The sequence below is a fragment of the Chiloscyllium punctatum genome, chromosome 4 (assembly GCF_047496795.1).
Source record: "Chiloscyllium punctatum isolate Juve2018m chromosome 4, sChiPun1.3, whole genome shotgun sequence".
Lineage (NCBI taxonomy): Eukaryota > Metazoa > Chordata > Chondrichthyes > Orectolobiformes > Hemiscylliidae > Chiloscyllium > Chiloscyllium punctatum.
Genome location: NC_092742.1, coordinates 10,685,043 through 10,705,028, shown reverse-complemented (window position 1 = coordinate 10,705,028; position 19,986 = coordinate 10,685,043). Strand labels below are relative to the sequence as shown.

The window sequence follows — 19,986 nt, the reverse complement described above, 5'->3', positions numbered from 1 at the left end:
TCGTTCAGACGTTTCATCACCATACTGGGCAATGTCGTCAGTGAGCCTCTAGATGAAGCACTGGTGGTGTAGCCCACTTTCTATTTATTTATTTATGGAAACATGCCCTTCGGCCCAACAAGTCCACACTCATTCACCCAGACACATTTCCCATTCACTAATGCACTTAACATTATGGGCATGGCCAATTCACCTGGCCTGCACATCTTAGGACTGGGGGAGGAAACCAGAACACCCAGAGGAAACCCACACAGACATAAGGAGAATGTGCAAACTCCACATGGACAGTCGCCAGAGGCTGAAATTGAAGCTGGGCTCCTGGCGCTGTGAGGCAGCAGTGCTAACCACTGTGCCATCCATTATATGTTTGACTTTCCTTGGGATTCCCCAAGGGACAGATTTTTAAACAATAAGGTAGTCAAGAATATCGGAAACTGGAGTGGAGGATTATCAGAATAGCCATTATCTCTCTAAATAGCACTGCAGACCCAAAGGGTTGAATGCCCTATAACTGCTCCCATGCCATACAGTCTTGCAGTTTCTGTAAAGAAGCTTCTTGATAGCATTACATTTTGTTCCTGTTCTTCTGAACCTGAACACCCACTTAAGGGGAAGCATTGGAGTTGTCCCTTACCAGATCAGATTCAAGTATGCAGTCCAATAGAAAGTTGAACTGAAAAATCAAGCTCTGCTCCTCAACCTTTGTGTTTCTTAATCATCATACCTGAAATATTCAGTATCAGCTGATTCACAATATTGTGTATGAAAGGGATGACAAGCCATTACTAGTGGCACCTGATAATTATGAGAGTGATAGGTATTGTTTGGAGATTTAGTTCACCAGGATTTTGATGAGGGTAATTTACTTTATTAAAAACAGAAGTCTAATATATTTTTAAGCACATTTTGTAAGAGAAATTTACCTTGAAACAGTGCTAATTCTGATTGCAACAGACAATTCTAAGTGCAACATAACACAATTCAGTTCAAATTCCTTGCAGCTGCTATCACTAAAGCTAGATACACTTTAATATTCAGATACCTAAACCCTGTTTCATATTTCATTCTGCGCAGGCTAGTGGTATTAGCAGTCATGTTAGTAGAGGAAAGGCTACTAGCAAAGTGTACTAGCAGGACTCATGACACCTTGGTGTCTCTGCTCAGCTCTTCTGCAATTGTAGTTTCAAGGTCTGTGGCTCTCCTCCTTGTCCAGTCACAGCATTCCATTATTTTTGGAATCTGGTTGGTCCCTCCCAAGTAGTCAACACAGCATCAATTAATTATGGGCATATTTTTAAGGTGAGAGGAGAAAGGCTTAAAAAAAAAAGAGAAACTTCTTTTTAAAACACAGTGTTTGTGTGTCGAATTAGCTTCCAGAGGAAATGATAGATGTGGTTACACTTACAATGTTTAAAAGGGACACCTGGAGAAGTGGACACATGCATAAGAAATGTTTTGAGGGATATAGGCCAAATGCAGGCAGATGGAACTAATTTAGTTTGGGATTATGGTCAGCATGGACTGGTTGGACCAAAGGGTCTGTTTCCATGATGTATGACACTATTACAATGACTCTATGGACACATAGGGAAGCAGTGACAAAATGACCATGTAACTGAACTGGTAATCCAAAACCTCTAGGGTAAATAGTTAGAATCCTGTCATAGCAGATGGTGGTATTTGAATTCAATAAAAATCTGGATAGGAAAAAAAGGTTTAATGGCTATTAAGTAATCGCTGTCAACTGTCATAAAAACCCATGTAATGTACTATAGTTCTCTAATGAAGGAAATTTACCATCTTTTCCTGATCAAATCTACATGTGACTCCAAACCCATAGTAATGTGGTTGCTCTCTGGGTAATTACAGATGAGCAATAAATGCTTTCCTAACCAGTGGCATTCACTGACACGAACACATTTTAAAAGTGTTTTTCAGCGTAAAACACAGTCTCTGCTACCTCATGAACCATATAATCTTGCAATAGGACTCATGGTAAAGGGTAATAGTGGAAGGATGCTTATCGATGAGAGGCCTGTGACAAGGGTGTGCCTCAGGGGTTGATGCTGGGTTATCTATATCAATGCTTTGGACGATAATGTACAAGGTATCATTAGTAAGTTTGCAGATGACACTAAAACAGGCATTGCTGGGGAAGTTAGGTGAGAAATGGCAAAAGGAGTTTAATATAGATAAGTGTGAGATCTTGAATTTTAAAAAGTCAAGTCAAGGTAGGAGTTTCATGGTGAATGGTAGGGTCTGAAGGAGTTCAGGTGCACAGTTTTCTGAAAGTGGAATCATAGGTAGATAGGGCAGTGAAGAAGGCTTTTGGCACAGTGGCCTTCATCAGGCAGGGCATTCAGTGTAGAAGTCGTGAAGTTATGCTGCAGTTATACAGGACATTGGTGAGGCCACATTTGGAGCATTGCGTTCAGTTTTGTTTTCCTTGCTATAGGAAGGATGTTACTAAACTGGAAAGGTTGCAGAAAAAAATTATAAGGATGCCGCCAGGACTTAAGGGTCTGAGTTACAGTAAGAAGTTGGACAAGATAGGACTTTTTCTTTAAAGCGTAGGAGACTTGTACAGAAATGTACAAGTTCATGAGAGGCATGGACAGGATGAATGCACTCAGTTTTCCCAGGATTGGGGAATCGAGGACTAGAGGGCAACATTTTAAGGTAAGAGGGGAAAGAATAAAAGGAAACCTGAGGGACAAATGTTTTTACACAGAGGATGGTATGCATATGGAATGAGCTGCCAGTGGAAGTGGTTGAGGAGGGTACACATTAACAATATTTAAAAGGTGTTTGGACAAATACATGGATAGAAAAGGTTTAGAAGGATATGTGCCAAGTGCAGGAAAATGGGATTCGCGTGGATGGATATTTTGGTCTGCATAGGCAAGTTTGGGCTGAAGGGCCGGTCTCCGTGCTGTAGGACTCTATGACTCACAGTTTTGTAAGAAGCGTCCAGGAGAGTTTTCTAGAGCAGTAAGTCAATAGTCCGACGAGGGAAGGGGCCATATTGGACCTGGTATTGGGGAACGAGCCAGGACAGGTGGTAGAAGTTGCGTTGGGGGATTTCTTTGGGAACAATGACCACAATTCTGTAAGTTTTAGAATACTCGTAGATAAAGAAGAGAGTGGTCCTAAGGGAACAGTACTAAACTGGGCCAAGGCCAATTATATCAAAATTGCGAGGAGCTCGGAAATGTGGATTGGACACAGCTATTTGAAGGGAACTCGACATTTGATATGTGGGAGCCTTTCAAAGATAGGTTAAAGATTGTGCAGGATAGGCATGCCCCGTTGAAGGCAAAGGATAGGAAGGGGAAGATTTGTGAACTGTGGATGACAGGAGAAATTGTACAACTAGCCAAGAGGAAAAGAGAAGCGTAAATAAGGTCTAGGCAGCTAAGAACAGAACGGGCCCTGGAGGAATATCGGAAGAGTAGGACAAGTCTTAAACAAGGAATCAAGCGGGCTAAAAGGGGTCATGAAATAACTTTAGCGAGCAGGATTAAGGAGATCACAAAGCATTTTATTCTTATAAGAAGCAAGCGGGTAACTAGAGAAAGGATTGGTCGACTAAAGGATAAAGAAGGAAGGCGGTGTGTCGAACTTGAGCGAATGGGTGAGATTCTAAATGATTACTTTGCATCAGGTGTTCACTGAGGAGAGGACTATGATGAATGTTGAGATTAGAAATAAAAGTTTGATTAGTCTGGATCATGTTAACATAAGTAGGGAAGATGTGATGGGTAGGCTAGAGGTTATCAAGGTGGACAAATCCCCAGGACCGGATTGGATCTATCACAGGTTGCTGAGGGAGGCAAGAGGGGAAATAGCTGGGGCCCTGACAGATATCTTTGTGGCAAAATAAATACAGGTGAGGTGCCGGAGGACTGGAGGGTTGCTCATGTTATCCCCCTGTACAAGGAGGGTAGTAGGGATATTCCGGGTAATTACAGACCAAAGAACCTGACGTCAGCGGTAGGAAAGTTGCTGGAGAAGGTACTGAGGGATAGGATCTATTTATATTTAGAAAAGAATGGGCTTATCAGTGACAGGCAACATAGTTTTGTGCGGGGGAGATCGTGTTTTACCAACTTAATAGAGTTCTTCAAGGAAGTGACCAAGTTGATAGAAGATGGAAGGGCTGTTGATGTCATATACATGGAATTTAGGAAGGCGTTTGATAAGGGTCCCCATTGTAGACTAATGGAGAAAGCGAAGTCATATGGTGTGCAGGGTGTTCTCGCTAGGTGGATAAAGAACTGGTTGAGCAACAGTAGTTGAAGGGAGTTTCTCAAAATGGAGAAAGGTGACCAGTGGTGTTCCACAGGGGTCAGTGTTGGGGCCACTGTTGTTTGTAATAAACATAAATGATCTGGAAGAGGGCACTGTTGGTATGATCAGCACGTTTGCAGATGACACAAAGATTGGTGGAGTAGCAGAAAGCATAAGGGACTATCAGAGAATACAGGAGGATATACATAGACTGGAGAGTTGGGCGGAAAAGTGGCAGATGGTTTTCAATCCAGACAAATGTGAGGTGATTTAGGCAAGACTAATTCTAGAGCAAATTATACAATGAATGAAAGAGCCTTGGGAAAAGTTGATGGGCAGAGAGATCTGGGAGTGCAGGTCCATTGTACCCTGAAGTTTGCTGCACAAGTGGATAGAGTAGTCAAGGCGGCATACAGTTTGCTTGCCTTCATTGGACAGGGTATCGAGTATAAGAGCAGGCAAGTCATATTAACATTGTACAAGACACTGGTTCGGCCGCATTTAGAATACTGTGTACAGTTCTGGTCGCTATATTACCAAAAGGATGTGGACGCTTTGGAGAGGATGTAGAGAAGGTGCTAGCTATGAAGAAAGGTTGAGTAGGTTAGATTTATTTTCATTACAAAAAAGGAGATTGAGGGGGGAGGTTTACAAAATCATGAAGGGTATAGACAGGGTGGATAGAGACAAGCTTTTTTCCAGGGTGAAGGATTCAATAACAAGAGGTCATTCTTTCAAGGTGAGAGGTGGAAAGTTTAAGGGGGATACACTCGGCAAGTACTACACACACAGGGTGGTGGATGCTTGGAACTCGTCGCCAGCAGAGGTGGTAGAGGCAGGCATGGTAGATTCATTTAAGATGCGTCTGGACAGATGCATGAGTAAGTGGGGAGCAGAGGGATACATATGCTTAGGAATTGGGCAACAGATTTAGACAGTTGATTTGGATTGGCTCAGGCTTGGAGGGCCGAAGAGCCTGTTCCTGGGCTGTAAATTTTTTTTGTTCAAGCCCCACTACACCAGAGGTGTGTAATACCATCATATTAAGCAAAATAGCTTGGCTATTATAAGTTGATGGGTCATGCATTTCAGAAGTTAAAAAAATTTAAAATAGCAACATAAATGAAAGACATACAATCTATTCCTATCTCATGCTGCTCTAACCAAGTAGAATATATGTGCTTGCATTAGCAAAGTATTCGTTAAAACATATACTGTCAAGATTAACATGGTTATTACAAAACAACCTTCTGTTAGGAAGCCTTGCATGAAATGCTAATATCAGACTGAATAAATGCAAAAAAATCCTCGATAAATTTTAATTCAAGCTTTGGATAACTGCAACACTGAAAAGGGGGATTAGGGGAGTCACTGGAAGCAGTCAGAGAGGATTCAAGCTTAATCCTTCAATTTGATCCATTTGGTGGATGTAGTCTACAACACAGTTGTGCTATGCTGGACAGAGGGAAAAGAGGCATTCAATTTGTCTTTTCATTGTTCTCCAGTAATCTTTGCTAAAAATGTTTCTGTTTAAGGAATTTACACACCATTAGGTTCACATGAAAAATGCTAATTTTGATGAGGTACTAAAGGGCTTTAATTTCCTTTGAAATTATGTCCTCTCTAATTTACGTTTTTTAAAATTAACTTACCAAAATGACCTCAAGAGCTGGCAGTATACCCATATTTGACAAAGTCTTGAAAAAAGAGTCCCTGTTCTGAGGTTGTAAAGTTTGAGAAAATGCACAAAATTCTTTCAGAAAATTCACCTGAAATGAAAGCAAAATTATATTTGGGAGTTAAACCAATTCATAATATCGATTCCACTAATCATTAGAGTGATTAATACGTTCTCTTTTGAGTACTACAATCATAATTTCACTGTGGGTCCTCAGATGTGCAGCATGAAATTTCAAAAATATTATTCTCAGTTCCTGTCAAATGAAGCGCAGGTTTTTCTCCAAATGACAAGAGAAAGAACTTTATACTCTACGACATGCTTTGATTATGACTTTCTTGTTTATCCTTTGAATGTTGGCATTTTCCTGCTTCCAAAAATCATTCTATCATTTTTCATTCAGTTTCTTCCACATAAATCGATCATCATGTTGTAAATGAAGGTTTCGAGATCAATGGAGCACCAAATCTACTCAAGGATGTGCTGAAATACTTGCAGTCACCCCAAGTACCTTTTCTAAATGATTGTACAAAATAAAAATTCACTGCTCAAGGGATGCATAAATGTAAGATACAGAAGCTAGACCTCTCTATGCAAAGCATCTCAGTTTGCAAAAATAATTTTTACTTCCAAAAACAGTGACAGCTCTGCTCTGTACATTAGTTGCACCATCAGATTTTAGCCTTAAGCACCAGTCTAAAATGAAATTAGTGTCTACTGTGAACCCCCCTGTTCATATCTTCAGCAGTGCGCACATATCTCAGTTATGCCCACTCTTACCAGTTCCTGTCTCTTATCGTCATCTGTGGCATCATCCGTTAACTGTGCAAAAAGTTCTGTTAGAAACTTCTCATCTTCCTGAAGGATTGAAAACAAAAGATCCAAGATAAAGCTTACAAAATACACAAGACGACATGTGCAAATCAATGAATTGGTGATTTTTGTTTGAAGTGCTATGTGAAATGCTAACACCAGTCTAAACAAATGCACAAAAGTCCTGGATAAATGTTAATTTGAAGCAAGCAAGCAATTGGTCAAAGTGGGTGATCAAAGGACCCACATAACATCCTGGTTAAAGATCCTTGCCGAATGGCTCATATCAGCTTCGAGGATAGGGGTGAGTGTGTCACTGAAATGTCTTCATTTTTTCTGCATTACTGTATGACTAAATTATTTGTTAGTACACCAGCTCAATAACACTAAGTCATGACCATTAATCAAAGTTGTGAACAAAAACAGATTGACACTTTCAAAGTTATAAACTGTGTTAGAGAGAGAGAGACTTGGTCACTAGTTGATTTTACTGCTTTTCAGATGCTGCCTGAACTGCTGTGCTCTTCCAGCACCACTAATCCAGAATCTGATTTCCAGCATCTGCAGTCATTGTTTTTATCTAGTCACATGGACTGATGTTCCTTTTAAATTCCTTTAGAAATATAGTTAAGCCCATTCGTAAACCAATGGGCATAGCAGTTTTGATACTGCTAGCTATCTTTATGATGCAAACTGAAAATTAAGTCAAAGTTAATAAACCTGGCAAATTTGAAAGCAGCTAGCATAAAGAAACAACAATCATCACACAAGTTGCTGAATGTTTGTCAAAATCTAACTGGTTTACTTAACGACTTTTCAGACTAGCCTCACATTATAGAATCATAGAATCCTTATAGTGTGGAAACAGGCCACATGATCCAACAAGTCCACACTGACCCTCTGAAGAGTATCCCACCCAGACTCATCCTACATTTCCCCTGACCAATTCACTTAACCTGCATCCCTTTGGACTGTAGGAGGAAACCAGAGAAACTGGAGAAAATCCATGAAGACATGGGGAGAATGTTCAGACTTCACGCAGACAGTCCCCATGTCTTGAATCGAACCTGGGTCCTTGGCGCTGTGAGGCAGCAGTGCTAACCACTGAGTCACCATGCTGCGCCCACTGCTCCCACCCCTCCCACACGCAGCTGACCCAATTTTCTTAGGGTGATTAGATAAGGGCAAAAAATATACTTTGACTATGATTAAACTCATTTACCATTCTCACCTGTATGGCAGCTAAGGCACATTTGATAATAACTTCCAAACCTAGAAAGAAAAGGGCGGATGGCACATAGGATTGCCATCACCTTCAAGTTCTCTTCTACCTTATACCATAGTATACCTTTATTATGCAGACTGCAGCAGTTCAAAGTGGCAGCACGTCAACACAATACCCCATGAAATAACCTTTAAATGACTAGGTAAAATTGACATCATACACATTTATTCAGATGGACACAGTAATCCGTAACAATTGTCTAAAAGGTTGATTATACAAACTATGGCACAATATTAAATTGTTCACAATGACACTTGCTCATGACAACTGCATTCAGTTTTAGTTACAGCTTGCACAGCAAAGTTCGACTGAAGTCCCAATGCTGACACAATATAACTCATTGCGAGAAAGTGCTTTGAGGCATAGACAGAGGAAAAGGGGAAGACAGCAGTTTTGGTCAAGTTGTCGGGCTACATAGTGTGATGATAGGCAGTGACATTTTTGCTGCACCTTTTATGTTTCATCTTCACTGCAAACTGCAAAACCAGACACAAGACTTACAGCATTTAAAATTCGGAAAATAAAACAGCAATCCTTCTCAATATCACTGGGACATAAATCAATCACAACAACGTATGTACAAAACTTTCATTTTATGTCAATTTAATCTGCAAGAAACATCCAAGTACAACTGGCTTGATTTTCTACATCCGGAGATACTTTGAGCTATACAAAACTGGGGAAACCATGGCTTGGTCCATTTATGTCATAGTTATTGTTAACTACTGCAACTGAAGGAGATGGTTATTGAATGAATTCAAACTTAGAAAAACTTGCTTACAAATGACATTCTAATATTCTAAATATTTTAAAGCTCTTCACATAGCTCCTCTATTCTGAAGTGCAATGGCCTTGTGGCAGGCTGACAACAGCTATTTTCCAGCAAGCTGAATGACCAGATAATTTGTTCACTGGCAGTATTGTCTGAGGAGTAATGTCAATTAGGATACTGAAAGAAGTCCCTTGTTTCATGAATGCTATTTTGGAAATAGGTTGCCAAAATCAGTGCTTTTTATAAAGGGCAAGGATCAAACTGGCGTTTACTGATCACTGAAAGATTTCCAGTCAGCCTGGATAATTCAACAAGCGAAATCTTAATGTCAGAATATTGTTTGAAGGTATCTGACTTTAAGTTAATGTGTAGTCATGAGTAAAACCATAGCTAGAATACTGATATGTTGAAGGGAAAAGCAACAATGTTTATTCAAGATCAGAGAATCAGAGATTTTTACTGTACAGAAAGAAGTCATTCAGCCCATTGCATCTGTACAGGCTCCCAAAAGAGCTACCTAGCTGGTCCCATTCTCCAGTCTTGTCTCCATAGCCCTCTAAACTCATCATTTTCAAACAGATATCCAGTTCTCTTTTGAAATCTCATATGGAACTCTCCTCCGTCACTCTCCCAGGCTACACATTCTAAATCGTAACAACTCTGAATGATAAAGTTTCCCCTAATCTCATTCTTGGCTCTCTTGCTGACGATCTTGAAATTGTAAATTCTAGTTACTGAGACATCAATAAGTGGAACCAAAATATGCTTTACCCTGTCAAAATTCTTCATAATTTTGAACACCTTAATAAGATTATCTCTTAACCATCTCTGCTCCAAGGAGAATAAACCAATTTCTCCAATCTTTCCTTGTATCTAAAAGTTGCCATTCCTGGTATTATTCTAGTACTCTCGCCATGGCTTTAACTCTTCTTTAAGTATAGTGCCCCAAACCGAACGTAATATTCCAAATGTGGTCTGATCAAGATAATTAAGTTAAGCAGCAACTTCAGTCAAAAGCTATTAAAACACTTGGCCCAATTGTGTGTAAAGATGATTAAACAAAAGCAGCATCCGGGGATGTTCATTTGAATCTCTCTGCACAGCTACAGGTTCCAACAGCCTTTCTGGCTGTTGTGAGGGTTGAGTATGTTTTGCTCCTACCCCTTCTGCCAGTGTGGAGCTTTCATGAGGTATATACGCTTGTTCAGGACCATCTCACCTCCCCGAACTTTGTACAGCACTAGACCTGATCTTGCGACGGCCATGCCTTTTAACCATGGAGAGCCATTTTCGTGGTTTCAGCATCAACCTTTGTCCCCTGAAGTAAACTGTCTCTTTTACTTAAAGGAATCCTGTGTCTGGCCCAGGTTCAGGAAGATCAGATTTAACCTGGTGCAGAGTCTTTCCCCCATTAGCAAATCTGCAGGAGCTATCCTGTAGTTGCATGAGGGGTTGTCCAATAATCAAATAGGAAACAGAAGAGTTTGGTATCAAGCGAAGGTGCAGGCTGTTTCTTTAAGCCTGCCTTCAAAGTCTGGACTGCTCTTTCTACCAGACATTTGTGTGATGGATAGCATGGAGCCAAATGCCATTCAACTTTAAGAAATACTTGAATTCGCTGCTGGTAAATGATGGCCCACAGTCTGTGACCAACACTTCAGTGTATTGCAAAAGATGCTTGCAGCTTTTCTATCATCATCCCAGTATTTGACGAATGAACTCTATGAATATCCAAGCACTTTAAGTGGGCATCCACAATGACTTACAACGTTGAGACCATAAAAGGGCTGGCATAGTTGAAGTATAACCAAGTCCTGGGTCTATCTGGCCATTCCCACGAATGTGGGGGAGCTGCAGGGTCGTGATTTCTGTCCTTGCTGGTACTCCGGGCACTGCCACACCAACGCAGTTATGACTGCATCTAATCCTGGCTACCAGACATAACTTCAATTTGTACACCCCTGGATGAACCTAGAGGTGGTCAGCCAGTATCTCGCGCCAATCTTGGCTCTGGTAATCACTCTTGCTCTCCATAATAAAATGCCATCTTCTAGAGTGATCTGGTCTCGCTGTGTTCAGAAAGGTTTCAATTCTTATTTTGATGACCCTTTTGTTTCCCCCATCATCACCAGCAATTGGCGAGCACCATATCTTCTTGCATCCACATTATGATACTGTCAGTGATGACTGCAAGGGTGTCCAGAAAGTTTAAAACCAGAATGGACTCTTCCAGTGGCAGTACCACCTGTGGTGTATCTGCCAGCAGGAGTTGGATTAAGGCATCTCCATTGTTACTTGGCCTCCCAGACAGTATTTCAAGTAATTTTACACACTTGAATGAGAACCCATCAGAAAATTTGACCTGAAGCTATGGGTGGTACGGCCTTCTCCTCTTGGAGTGGTTTTAGCAGGAGTTTGTGGTCTGTAACTATTAGAAATTTGCGTCTGTAAAAATATTATTGGAACTTGTTCACACAAAGATGACTGCTAAACCTTCCTTATCAGGGTGCATTTGTGGTCAGAATCAGCCAAAGTCTGGGAAGCATAGATTATTGGGTGTTCCTCTCCATTGGGCCATCTATGAGTCAGCACTATCCCGATATTGTATGGGTATGCATAGAGTATCAGCACCACATATCACTTGAAATGTGTGCTAACACCTTAGACAATGACAGCTGCTTCTTCAAATCTCTAAAGGCTACATCTTGGCTACGAGACTCCTTCCAAGGCTGATCCTTTTTCAATAGCAGATGTAAGGGTGCCAGGATGGAGGCCAGGTTATGTTTCCAAGGAAACACGAGCTCTGGTACAGACCTGGGAATCAGGGCACTTTTGATTGCCCTAACTTGCAATGGGTGCAACTCAGTCTTGTTGACTCTGTAACCAAAGTAGGTCACTTGGGTTGCCTGAAACACAAGGCATATGCCTGCCTGTAGTGGAATTACGTTCAATTACGTTCAAAACATTCAGAAGGATACATGAATTGGAAACGTTCTGAGAGATCTGGGCCAGATAGAACTAGTTTAGATGGGGATTAGTCAGCACAGACTGGTTGGGCCGAAGGATCCGATTCCATGCTGTATAACTCTATGACTATGTCCAAGTTCTCGAAGTGTTCTTTATTGGTATTCCATGGTCTTACATGTTATTAACCTGTCAGCTAGATAAATGGTGACCTGGGGTAGACCTTGTAAAATGTTCTCCCTGGCACAGGCTAATGATGCCCCAAATGCCAGTCTCATATACTGGTACAAACTCTTATGCTAATTAAATGTAGCATACTTATGGGAATCCTCATCTAGCCACAACTACAGCCTCACATGAAGTCCAGCTTCCCTGACCATATACAAGTCCTCAATGCGAGGGACTGGTACTTAATCTGCTGCAGAAACAGTCTACCACTTGTTTAAAATCCCCACAAAGGCGAATCAATCTGTCAGCCTTCATACTCGCTCCAACCAATGCTGCCCATTCTGAAAACTATACTACTTTGATGACTCCATTTGCCAGTCTCCTGATTTCTGCTCTACTTTTAAAGGTCAGGCAAATGGCATTGGGCTGATCTTGCAGAATCGTCGATTTGGTTCCTGGTCGACATGCAAGGTGCCCTTAGCTCCTTTGATAGTCCCTTGACCTTCCTGCAAAACCTCTGGTTATTTAATTAGGACTTGACTTGGGCAGCCATTTTCTAATTGATAAACGTTGAGCCAATCAAGGTGAATCTTTCTCAATCAATTCAACCCTATCAAGCTTGGGCCCGAGCCATTCACTACAATCATTGGGAACTGAATCAGCTGCTTCTCATACGAGACTGGGACTGAAGTTGCACCCTTAAACTGTAAAGACTATCCAGTATAGGTTCTTAGTTTAGCCAACAGGTCTTATGCAAACTTAAGGGATGGAGTCCAGAGTGAATTTTGTTAAAGCCTGGTTCTTTGATACAGACATGCCAGTATCAACCTCTATTAGAACTGGGTGACCATTTAACCATGTTTATTTTGATTGGTTTTGATTTGGACATTGCTCAGCAAAACTGTTTCAAGCCAGGTGTAGGAGGGCTTTCCAGGGTGTGCACTTTCCAGGATACCAGCCTATGAGTTATCCTACTCAATTCAGGCCTAATATGACTCTTTCGCTGTCTCAAGTTCACATACGGGCTGGAACTACAATGGCTTGCTAGCCCAAAGTTTTAACTGTTTGGTCGAGGCTTGGTTTTGTTTCAGTGTCTTGCTGCGGGCTGACCTAGAGTCCCTCTGTTCAGGGTATGTCCTGAGTGAGGCTATACAATTCCCTTCACTCAGGTGATGTTCCCCAAGCTCAGTTGGCAAGGGCATCCACATCCATCAACATGCCCTGCTCCACTTGCCTAATGACCAAGCCAGTTGTAGTGTCTGTGAGAAGTCCAGTTGGGCTTCAGCTAATAGGTGTTTTTGCATGATTACATTGTTAATCCCACATACCAAACTGTCTCACTATCAGTTTTTCAGTATCTCACTAAGGGTTAAACCAAAGTCACATGCCTCTGCCAATTGTCTTAACCTCATCAAAAATCCCAACATGGATTCTCCTGTTTTCAAATTTCTGAGTAAAACTGATAGTGGTCTCAGAATTAGAGGATGCTTGCAATATTCCTTAACTAAATCCTTCAACTCTTAAAAGGTTTTAGTATCTTGTGCCTCAAGAAATGTTAGGTTCCAGGTAATCGAGAAAGCTGCGGGTCCACAAGCTGTTAGGAGACTTACTTGTTGCTTTTCATCTGCCCCAATGTCATTTGCTCAGTAAAAAAATAATGCATTCTTTCCACATAAAGGAACCTTGATTATCTGGCATTCGATTAATTGAACTTTGGATCATCCGAACAAGATTGCAAGTTCCTGATGCGTAGCCAACTATGTTATCCAGCATCGATTAACCGACATTTGATTAACCAAACAAAATATTCCCAGCCCACGTCTTTCAGATAACTGAATTCTGTCTATACTGGGCTCAGTCTTTGACGGCAGGATCAACAAATCAAGGTCCCCAATAAAGGCATGACGACAGAAATGCTTAGCCCAACTCAAAATGACTGTTGCAAGCAAATTTCTTCTGGAGCATGCTTTTCTCTTGTCCCAACTGAAATAACCCAGGGGTCAGTATCCTGTCACCAAGTCACCCTTGTGTATAATATTTGACACTGGTCTGGTTTCTTCAGAGCCAAGCTCTCAGAGTGAACAGAACCTCCGATACTCCTGTTTATTAGCTGGTCAGCCATGGCTCCCTGATTGGGCTGTTAACCTGGTCCAATCAGGGAATTCATTCTAGAAGGTCCATCTGACTGACCTCATTATAATCACTACAGGATTAACAGAGGATAAATGTGCTTTCTCTAGCTCATTCCTGAACTTTAGAAGATTAATTTCTCTCCGTTACGCCACAATTGATTAAGTTACATAGCTAATCGGACATTGGATTTTTGTGACCCAAGTGCCAGGCAATGACCAACACGAGAGAGTACCTATCACTCCTTGATATTCAATGGCAATACCATTATTGAATCCCATACAGTGAATATTGTGAGGTTACTGGGGAACAGAAATCAAATGGATTTGTCACACAAACATCATGCCAACAAGAGCAGGTCAGAGGTTAGGAACTCTATGGCAAGTAATAATTCACTTTTTGTCTCTCCAAAGCCTGTCGAGGATTGATAAGGTACAATCAGGAGAGTGGTAGAATACTCTTCAATTTCCTAGATGATGCAATTTTGAGAAAACTCAATACTTTTGACAAGATTTGTGATGAAGTAGTCCCCTTTATTGACACCCCATCCACACACTTCAAGATGCTGCCCCCGATTGGGGCTGTTATTCCTTTCACAGATGCAGCACTGTGTATCACCGACAAGATGCAATGTAAGAACTCACCAAGATTCTGTTAACAATGCCTTATAAACCCACAACCTCTGCTGGGTAGAAGGACAAGGGCTGCAAATGCGTATGTACATAATCAACTGCAAGTTGCCCTGCAAGAGGCATGAAGGGCATGGATAGGGGATAAATAGACAAGGTATTTTCCCTAGAGTGGAGGAGTACACAATTAGAGGGCATAGATTTAAGGTGAGAGGGGAAAGATGTAAATGGTACCTAAGAAGCAACTTTTTCATGCAAAAGGTGGTGCATGTATAGAATGAGCTGCCAGAGGAAGTGATGGAAGCTAGTACAATTACAACATTTAAAAAGGCATCTGGATGGGTATATGAATAGGAAAAGTTTAGAGGGATATGGGCCAAGTGCTGGCAAATGGGACTAGATTTATTTAGGATATCTGGTCAGCATGGATGAGTTGGACTGAAGGGTTTGTTTCCATGCTGTACATCTCTATGACTCTTAAGTCACACACCATTCTGAACTGGAGGGCAATTTACCTTTCTTTCACAGTTCATTGGTCAACATCTTGGAACTTCTCAACAGCACTGTAGCTGTCCAAGAAGGCAGCTCATAGCTACCTTCTCCAGGTTTCATGAGGAAATGAAAAACAAAAACAAAATACAGTTCAGAAATTTTCAATGGTATGCTTGGCAACATCCTGCTTTTGTAATACTTACTGTATTGCAGCAACAGATTTTAAAACTGTCCACAAATCCATAACATCTTTGTATAGTTACTCTAAACCAGTATAAAGGATGTTTAGAATGGACAGATTATTCAAAGAATCGATCATCATTCATGAGCTGTGCTAAGGTGGTGCTTATACAAAGAATTTTGCTGCAGCAATTTTGCTGCATCATGACATCATTATGCAGACTCAGTGGCACTTCCTCACCTTCAACATCAACTAAATTACATTGAATAGGCAGGTTGAGAAATCAGTTAAAAATAAACAGTATCCCGCCATAACATTACATAGCTCAGAACTGTAATTCCAGACAACCAAAGGCTAGAAGGATAAAAATCTGCCCTCATATATTGATTTTACTTCAATACAAATATTTCAAAACGCACAAGTTTGGAGAGTTTACAAGTTGGCCAGGAAAGACCTAAAGAGAGAGTAAGAAGAGCCAGGAGGGAGCATGAGATGTCATTGGTAGATTGGATCAAGGAAAACCCTAAGGCTTTCTACAGCTATATCAGCAATAAAAGAATGATAAGATTTGGGAGAAGATTTGTAGCTCGGGTGCTCGTTGTTGTGGTTCTGTTCGCCAAGCTGGGAATTTGTGTTGCAGACATTTCGTCCCCTGTCTGAGAGCTTTGACAAAGGGTCAGTTAGACTCGAAACGTCAGTTCTTTTCTCTCCTTACAGACACTGCCAGACTTGCTGACATTTTCCAGCATTTTCTCTTTTGGAGCCTTTGGCTTTGATCTTTATGTCGTCATTGTGAACAGGACCATAGCACCAGAAGACCAGAGGTTAGGGGAGTAGAGACAACCCTGGAAATTATAGACCTGTGAGCCTTATTTCGGTTGTGGGTAAAGTGTTAGAAAGGGTTATAAGAGATAGAGTTTATAATCATCTAGAGAGAAATAAGTTGATTAGGGATAGCCAACACGATTCTGAGAAGGGTAGGTCGTGCCTCACAAACCTTATTGAGTTCTTTGAGAAGGTGATGAAACAGGTAGATGAGAGTAAAGCAGTTGATGTGGTGTATGCGGATTTCAGTAAGGCATTTGATAAGGTTCCCCACGATAGGCTACTGCACAAAATACGGAGACATGGGATAGAGGGTGATTTCGCAGTTTGGATCAGAACTTGGCTAGCTTAAAGACGACAGAGTGTGGTGGTTAATGGGAAATATTCATCCTGGAGTTCAAGGATTTGTTCTGGGTCCACAGTTGTTTTGTCATTTATAGAAATGACCTGGATGAGGGCATAGAAGGATGGTTTAGTAAATTTGCAGATGACACTAAGGTCGGTAGAGTTGTGGATTGTGCTGAAGGATGTTGCAGGTTACAGAGAGACATAGATAAGCTGCAGAGCTGGGCCGAGAGGTGGCAAATGGAGTTTAATGCAGAAAAGTATGAGATGATTCACTTTGGAAGGAGTAACAGGAATGCAGAGTACTGGGCTAATGCTAAGATTCCTGGGAGTGTAGATGAGCAGAGAGAGCTCAGTGTCCAGGTACGTAGATCCTTGAAAGTTGCCACCCTGGTTGATAGAGTTGCTAAGAAGGCATAAGGTGTGTTAGCTTTCGTTGGGAGAGGGATTGAGTTTCGGAACCACGAGATCATGCTGCAGCTGTAAAAAATTCTGGTGAGGCCACATTTGCAGTATGCATACAGCTCTGGTCACCGCATTATAGGAAGGATGTGGAAGCTTTGGAACAGGTTCATAGGAGATTTACTAGGATATTGCCTAGTATGGAGGGAAGGTTTTACAAGGAAAGGCTGAGGGACTTGAAGCTGTCTTCATTAGAGAGAAGGTTGAGAGGCGACTTAATACAGACTTATGAGGGTTAGACAGGTTGGACAGTGAGACCCTTTTTCCTCGGATGGTGATGGCCAGCACGAGAAGACAGTTTTAAATTGAGGGGTGATAGGTATCAGACAGATGTCAGGGATAATTTCTTTACTTCGAGAGTAGTAGGGGCATGGAATACACTGCCTGCAACAGGAGTAGACTCGCCAACTTTAAAGGCATTTGAATGGTCAACGGATAGGCATATGGATGAGAATAGAAGTGTAGGTTAGATAGGCTTCAGATTGGTTCCACAGGTTGGCGCAAACATCGAGGGCTGAAAGGCCTGTACTACACTGTAATGTTCTATATTCTATAACCAAAATTCAGTGGGAAAATAAAACATAAATACCAGTGACATGCATATGCATACTTGTTCAGTTTGTCTTCTTGATAAATGTTAAATACTTACTTGAAGCATACCAACTATTTCAACTTTATTAAAAAAGATGAAGGAGTGAAGTGTTGATAACATGTTTTCCTCAAATACAGAGGGTGTAGGTAGAACCATATCTTGAATGTACTGCACTCTGTACGTCTGGTGGATCTTCTGTTTAAGTTCAGGATCAGATATGGGAATCACCTCTTTAAATTTGGCTGTTTTTGTGAGAAATTCTCTGTGTTTTCTTGGAAGAGATAAAGATGGATCATATTCTAGACATCCTATTACATCCATTATACATTCTTCTGAAAACATGACTTCAAAAAGTGCAGTTCTGTTCAAAAGGAAAATTCCCTTGATTATTTCATACAAGTGGTGCAGTCCTTCCATGTTTTCCAGGTCCTCACACACGTGAAAGAGCTCCAAGAGCTTCTTAATGTAGCCCTCGTTTTCCAGTGCAAGTGCAAGCTTCTCCCGCCGCAAGGGTGAAGGTAGTGATGTTGCAACCAGTTCTGCCAGCTCTTCCAATCTGCTCAACTCACATGGTGGAAGTTCCAAACCAGGTGATGACATGTCATCAAAACGTTCCTCCTCAGATTCATCCACGAGGTCCTGCGTGATGTCCACTGAGGGGTCCTTCCCTTGAACCTGACAACAACAGACAGCAGAATTATTCTAATGCAAAATGATGTCATCAGAATTTTTTGTTTGATTGACAGATTTCACACAAACAAACAGTATTTGTAGTGAGTGATTTGCATTGATTAAAGATATAATTATCAAGATAGCTCTTAAATTTCCAAATACTGAGGAAAGCATCTCGCTGTCAGTTTACTAACATGACCACAAATAATCAGATTTCAAAATGCTATAAAGTGAAAAAGATAAATGAGCAAACCATCTCAAATAACACCACTTTTCAACGTATAACAGAAGTCTCTCTATAACCCCTCATGTACAAAAAAAAACGCTGCAGCCATCTTTGGCAAGATCAAAATGAACTGCGTGCATAAATCTGCAATATATATCAAGAACATGGTTACACTAAGCGTTCTAATTACACTGAAAGTGCAAAACGCCATTTTAGCATATCGTTCATAACTAAAATGCCTCCCCCAACCCCTTTGCAACATCTTTATTTTGAATATCACAATCCTAAAAGTATCCGATTATATAGCAGGTTCCACCAAACAATGCAATTATCAATAAAATCTCATGTGCTGGTATGCTTTAATTGAATAGTACCTTTGGTGAACAATAATTAAACACATCTGTACGGGGGAAGACTATAACTAAAGTAGCACAAGTTCAGTTCACATATCAAGCTCACTGGATAGCACAACTCCGTGCTAATCACGAAAGGATGCTTCACTGGGAGAACAGTTCGCTAGCTTTCATTTTAGATCAGTTTTTTTCCCCCTAAAAACTACACTATATTACTAATGAAGAGCTTATGTGCGAAATGTCGACTCTCCCGCTCTTTGGATGCTGCCTAACCGGCTGTGCTTTTCCAGCACCACACACTTTGACTAAATTGCTACAACTTATTTATTTTACGAATATGTGGAGAAGACAATCTGGTTGTGCTGCATTGATCTCTTAACACAAAATTTAACTCACAATTAGACTGTATTTTAGTTGCCTGAAAGAAAATATATATTTTCCTATCTACCTCCTTACATCCCTGAATTCACCTTCTCCAAAGCAACTTTGTCAAATGCTTTGCTTTATCAAAGTTCTGTTAACAGAAATAATATCAAGTTATTCAGTTTCAAAAATCTGGCAGTACATAGTGTACAATACTCTTAAAGTTCTCTAGATAAACGCAGGTCCTATGGTAATAACTTGCCATGCCACTGCTAAGTGTCCTGAATTTTTTCAAACAACTGAGAAACCAAGGAGACAAGCCCTAAGTCTATCCTAGCCAGAATGGGATCAAATTCTGCGCTGTTGGTATTAATCGGATTTCCCTGCGAGCTGTCTAGCTAACTGGGTTAACTGGTCTCACAGCATACTCCAGGACATGCCAAATCAATTAAAAGACAAGAAAATACTTCTAAAAGTGCTGTTAATGTTATGTCAGCAAATGTAACAACTAATCTGTGCGCAGTAAACCAGAAATGAAATACTAGTTCACCATTTTATAGGTGCTCACTTTACTGTCTCACTCAAAAATAATGCAGTACCCTTAACCCATTAAATGTGTTCAAAATCTGTGTAAGCTAAACTTTCAAAAATATACCTTGTACATGGGATTTGGGCCTCACCGATTAGGTCAGTATTGACTACCCAAACCTAAATTTCCCTTAAGCTGGTGGTTGTGAGCAGTCTTC

The 19,986-nt window shown here is 40.9% G+C and overlaps 1 protein-coding gene across 2 annotated transcripts in view; it reads right to left on the bottom strand.

Moving 5' to 3' along the window:
- The window catches only part of smek1 (SMEK homolog 1, suppressor of mek1 (Dictyostelium)), a 146,667-nt gene that overhangs the window by 41,444 nt on the left and 85,237 nt on the right, over nt 1–19,986 (bottom strand). For both annotated transcript variants that reach the window (XM_072568053.1, XM_072568052.1), the window contains exons 4-6: nt 17,684–18,301; nt 6,749–6,826; nt 5,943–6,059 (exon numbers count right to left, since the gene is read on the bottom strand). In XM_072568053.1, coding sequence (XP_072424154.1) covers nt 5,943–6,059; nt 6,749–6,826; nt 17,684–18,301 — 813 coding nt within the window. The remainder of the gene's footprint in view (nt 1–5,942; nt 6,060–6,748; nt 6,827–17,683; nt 18,302–19,986) is intronic.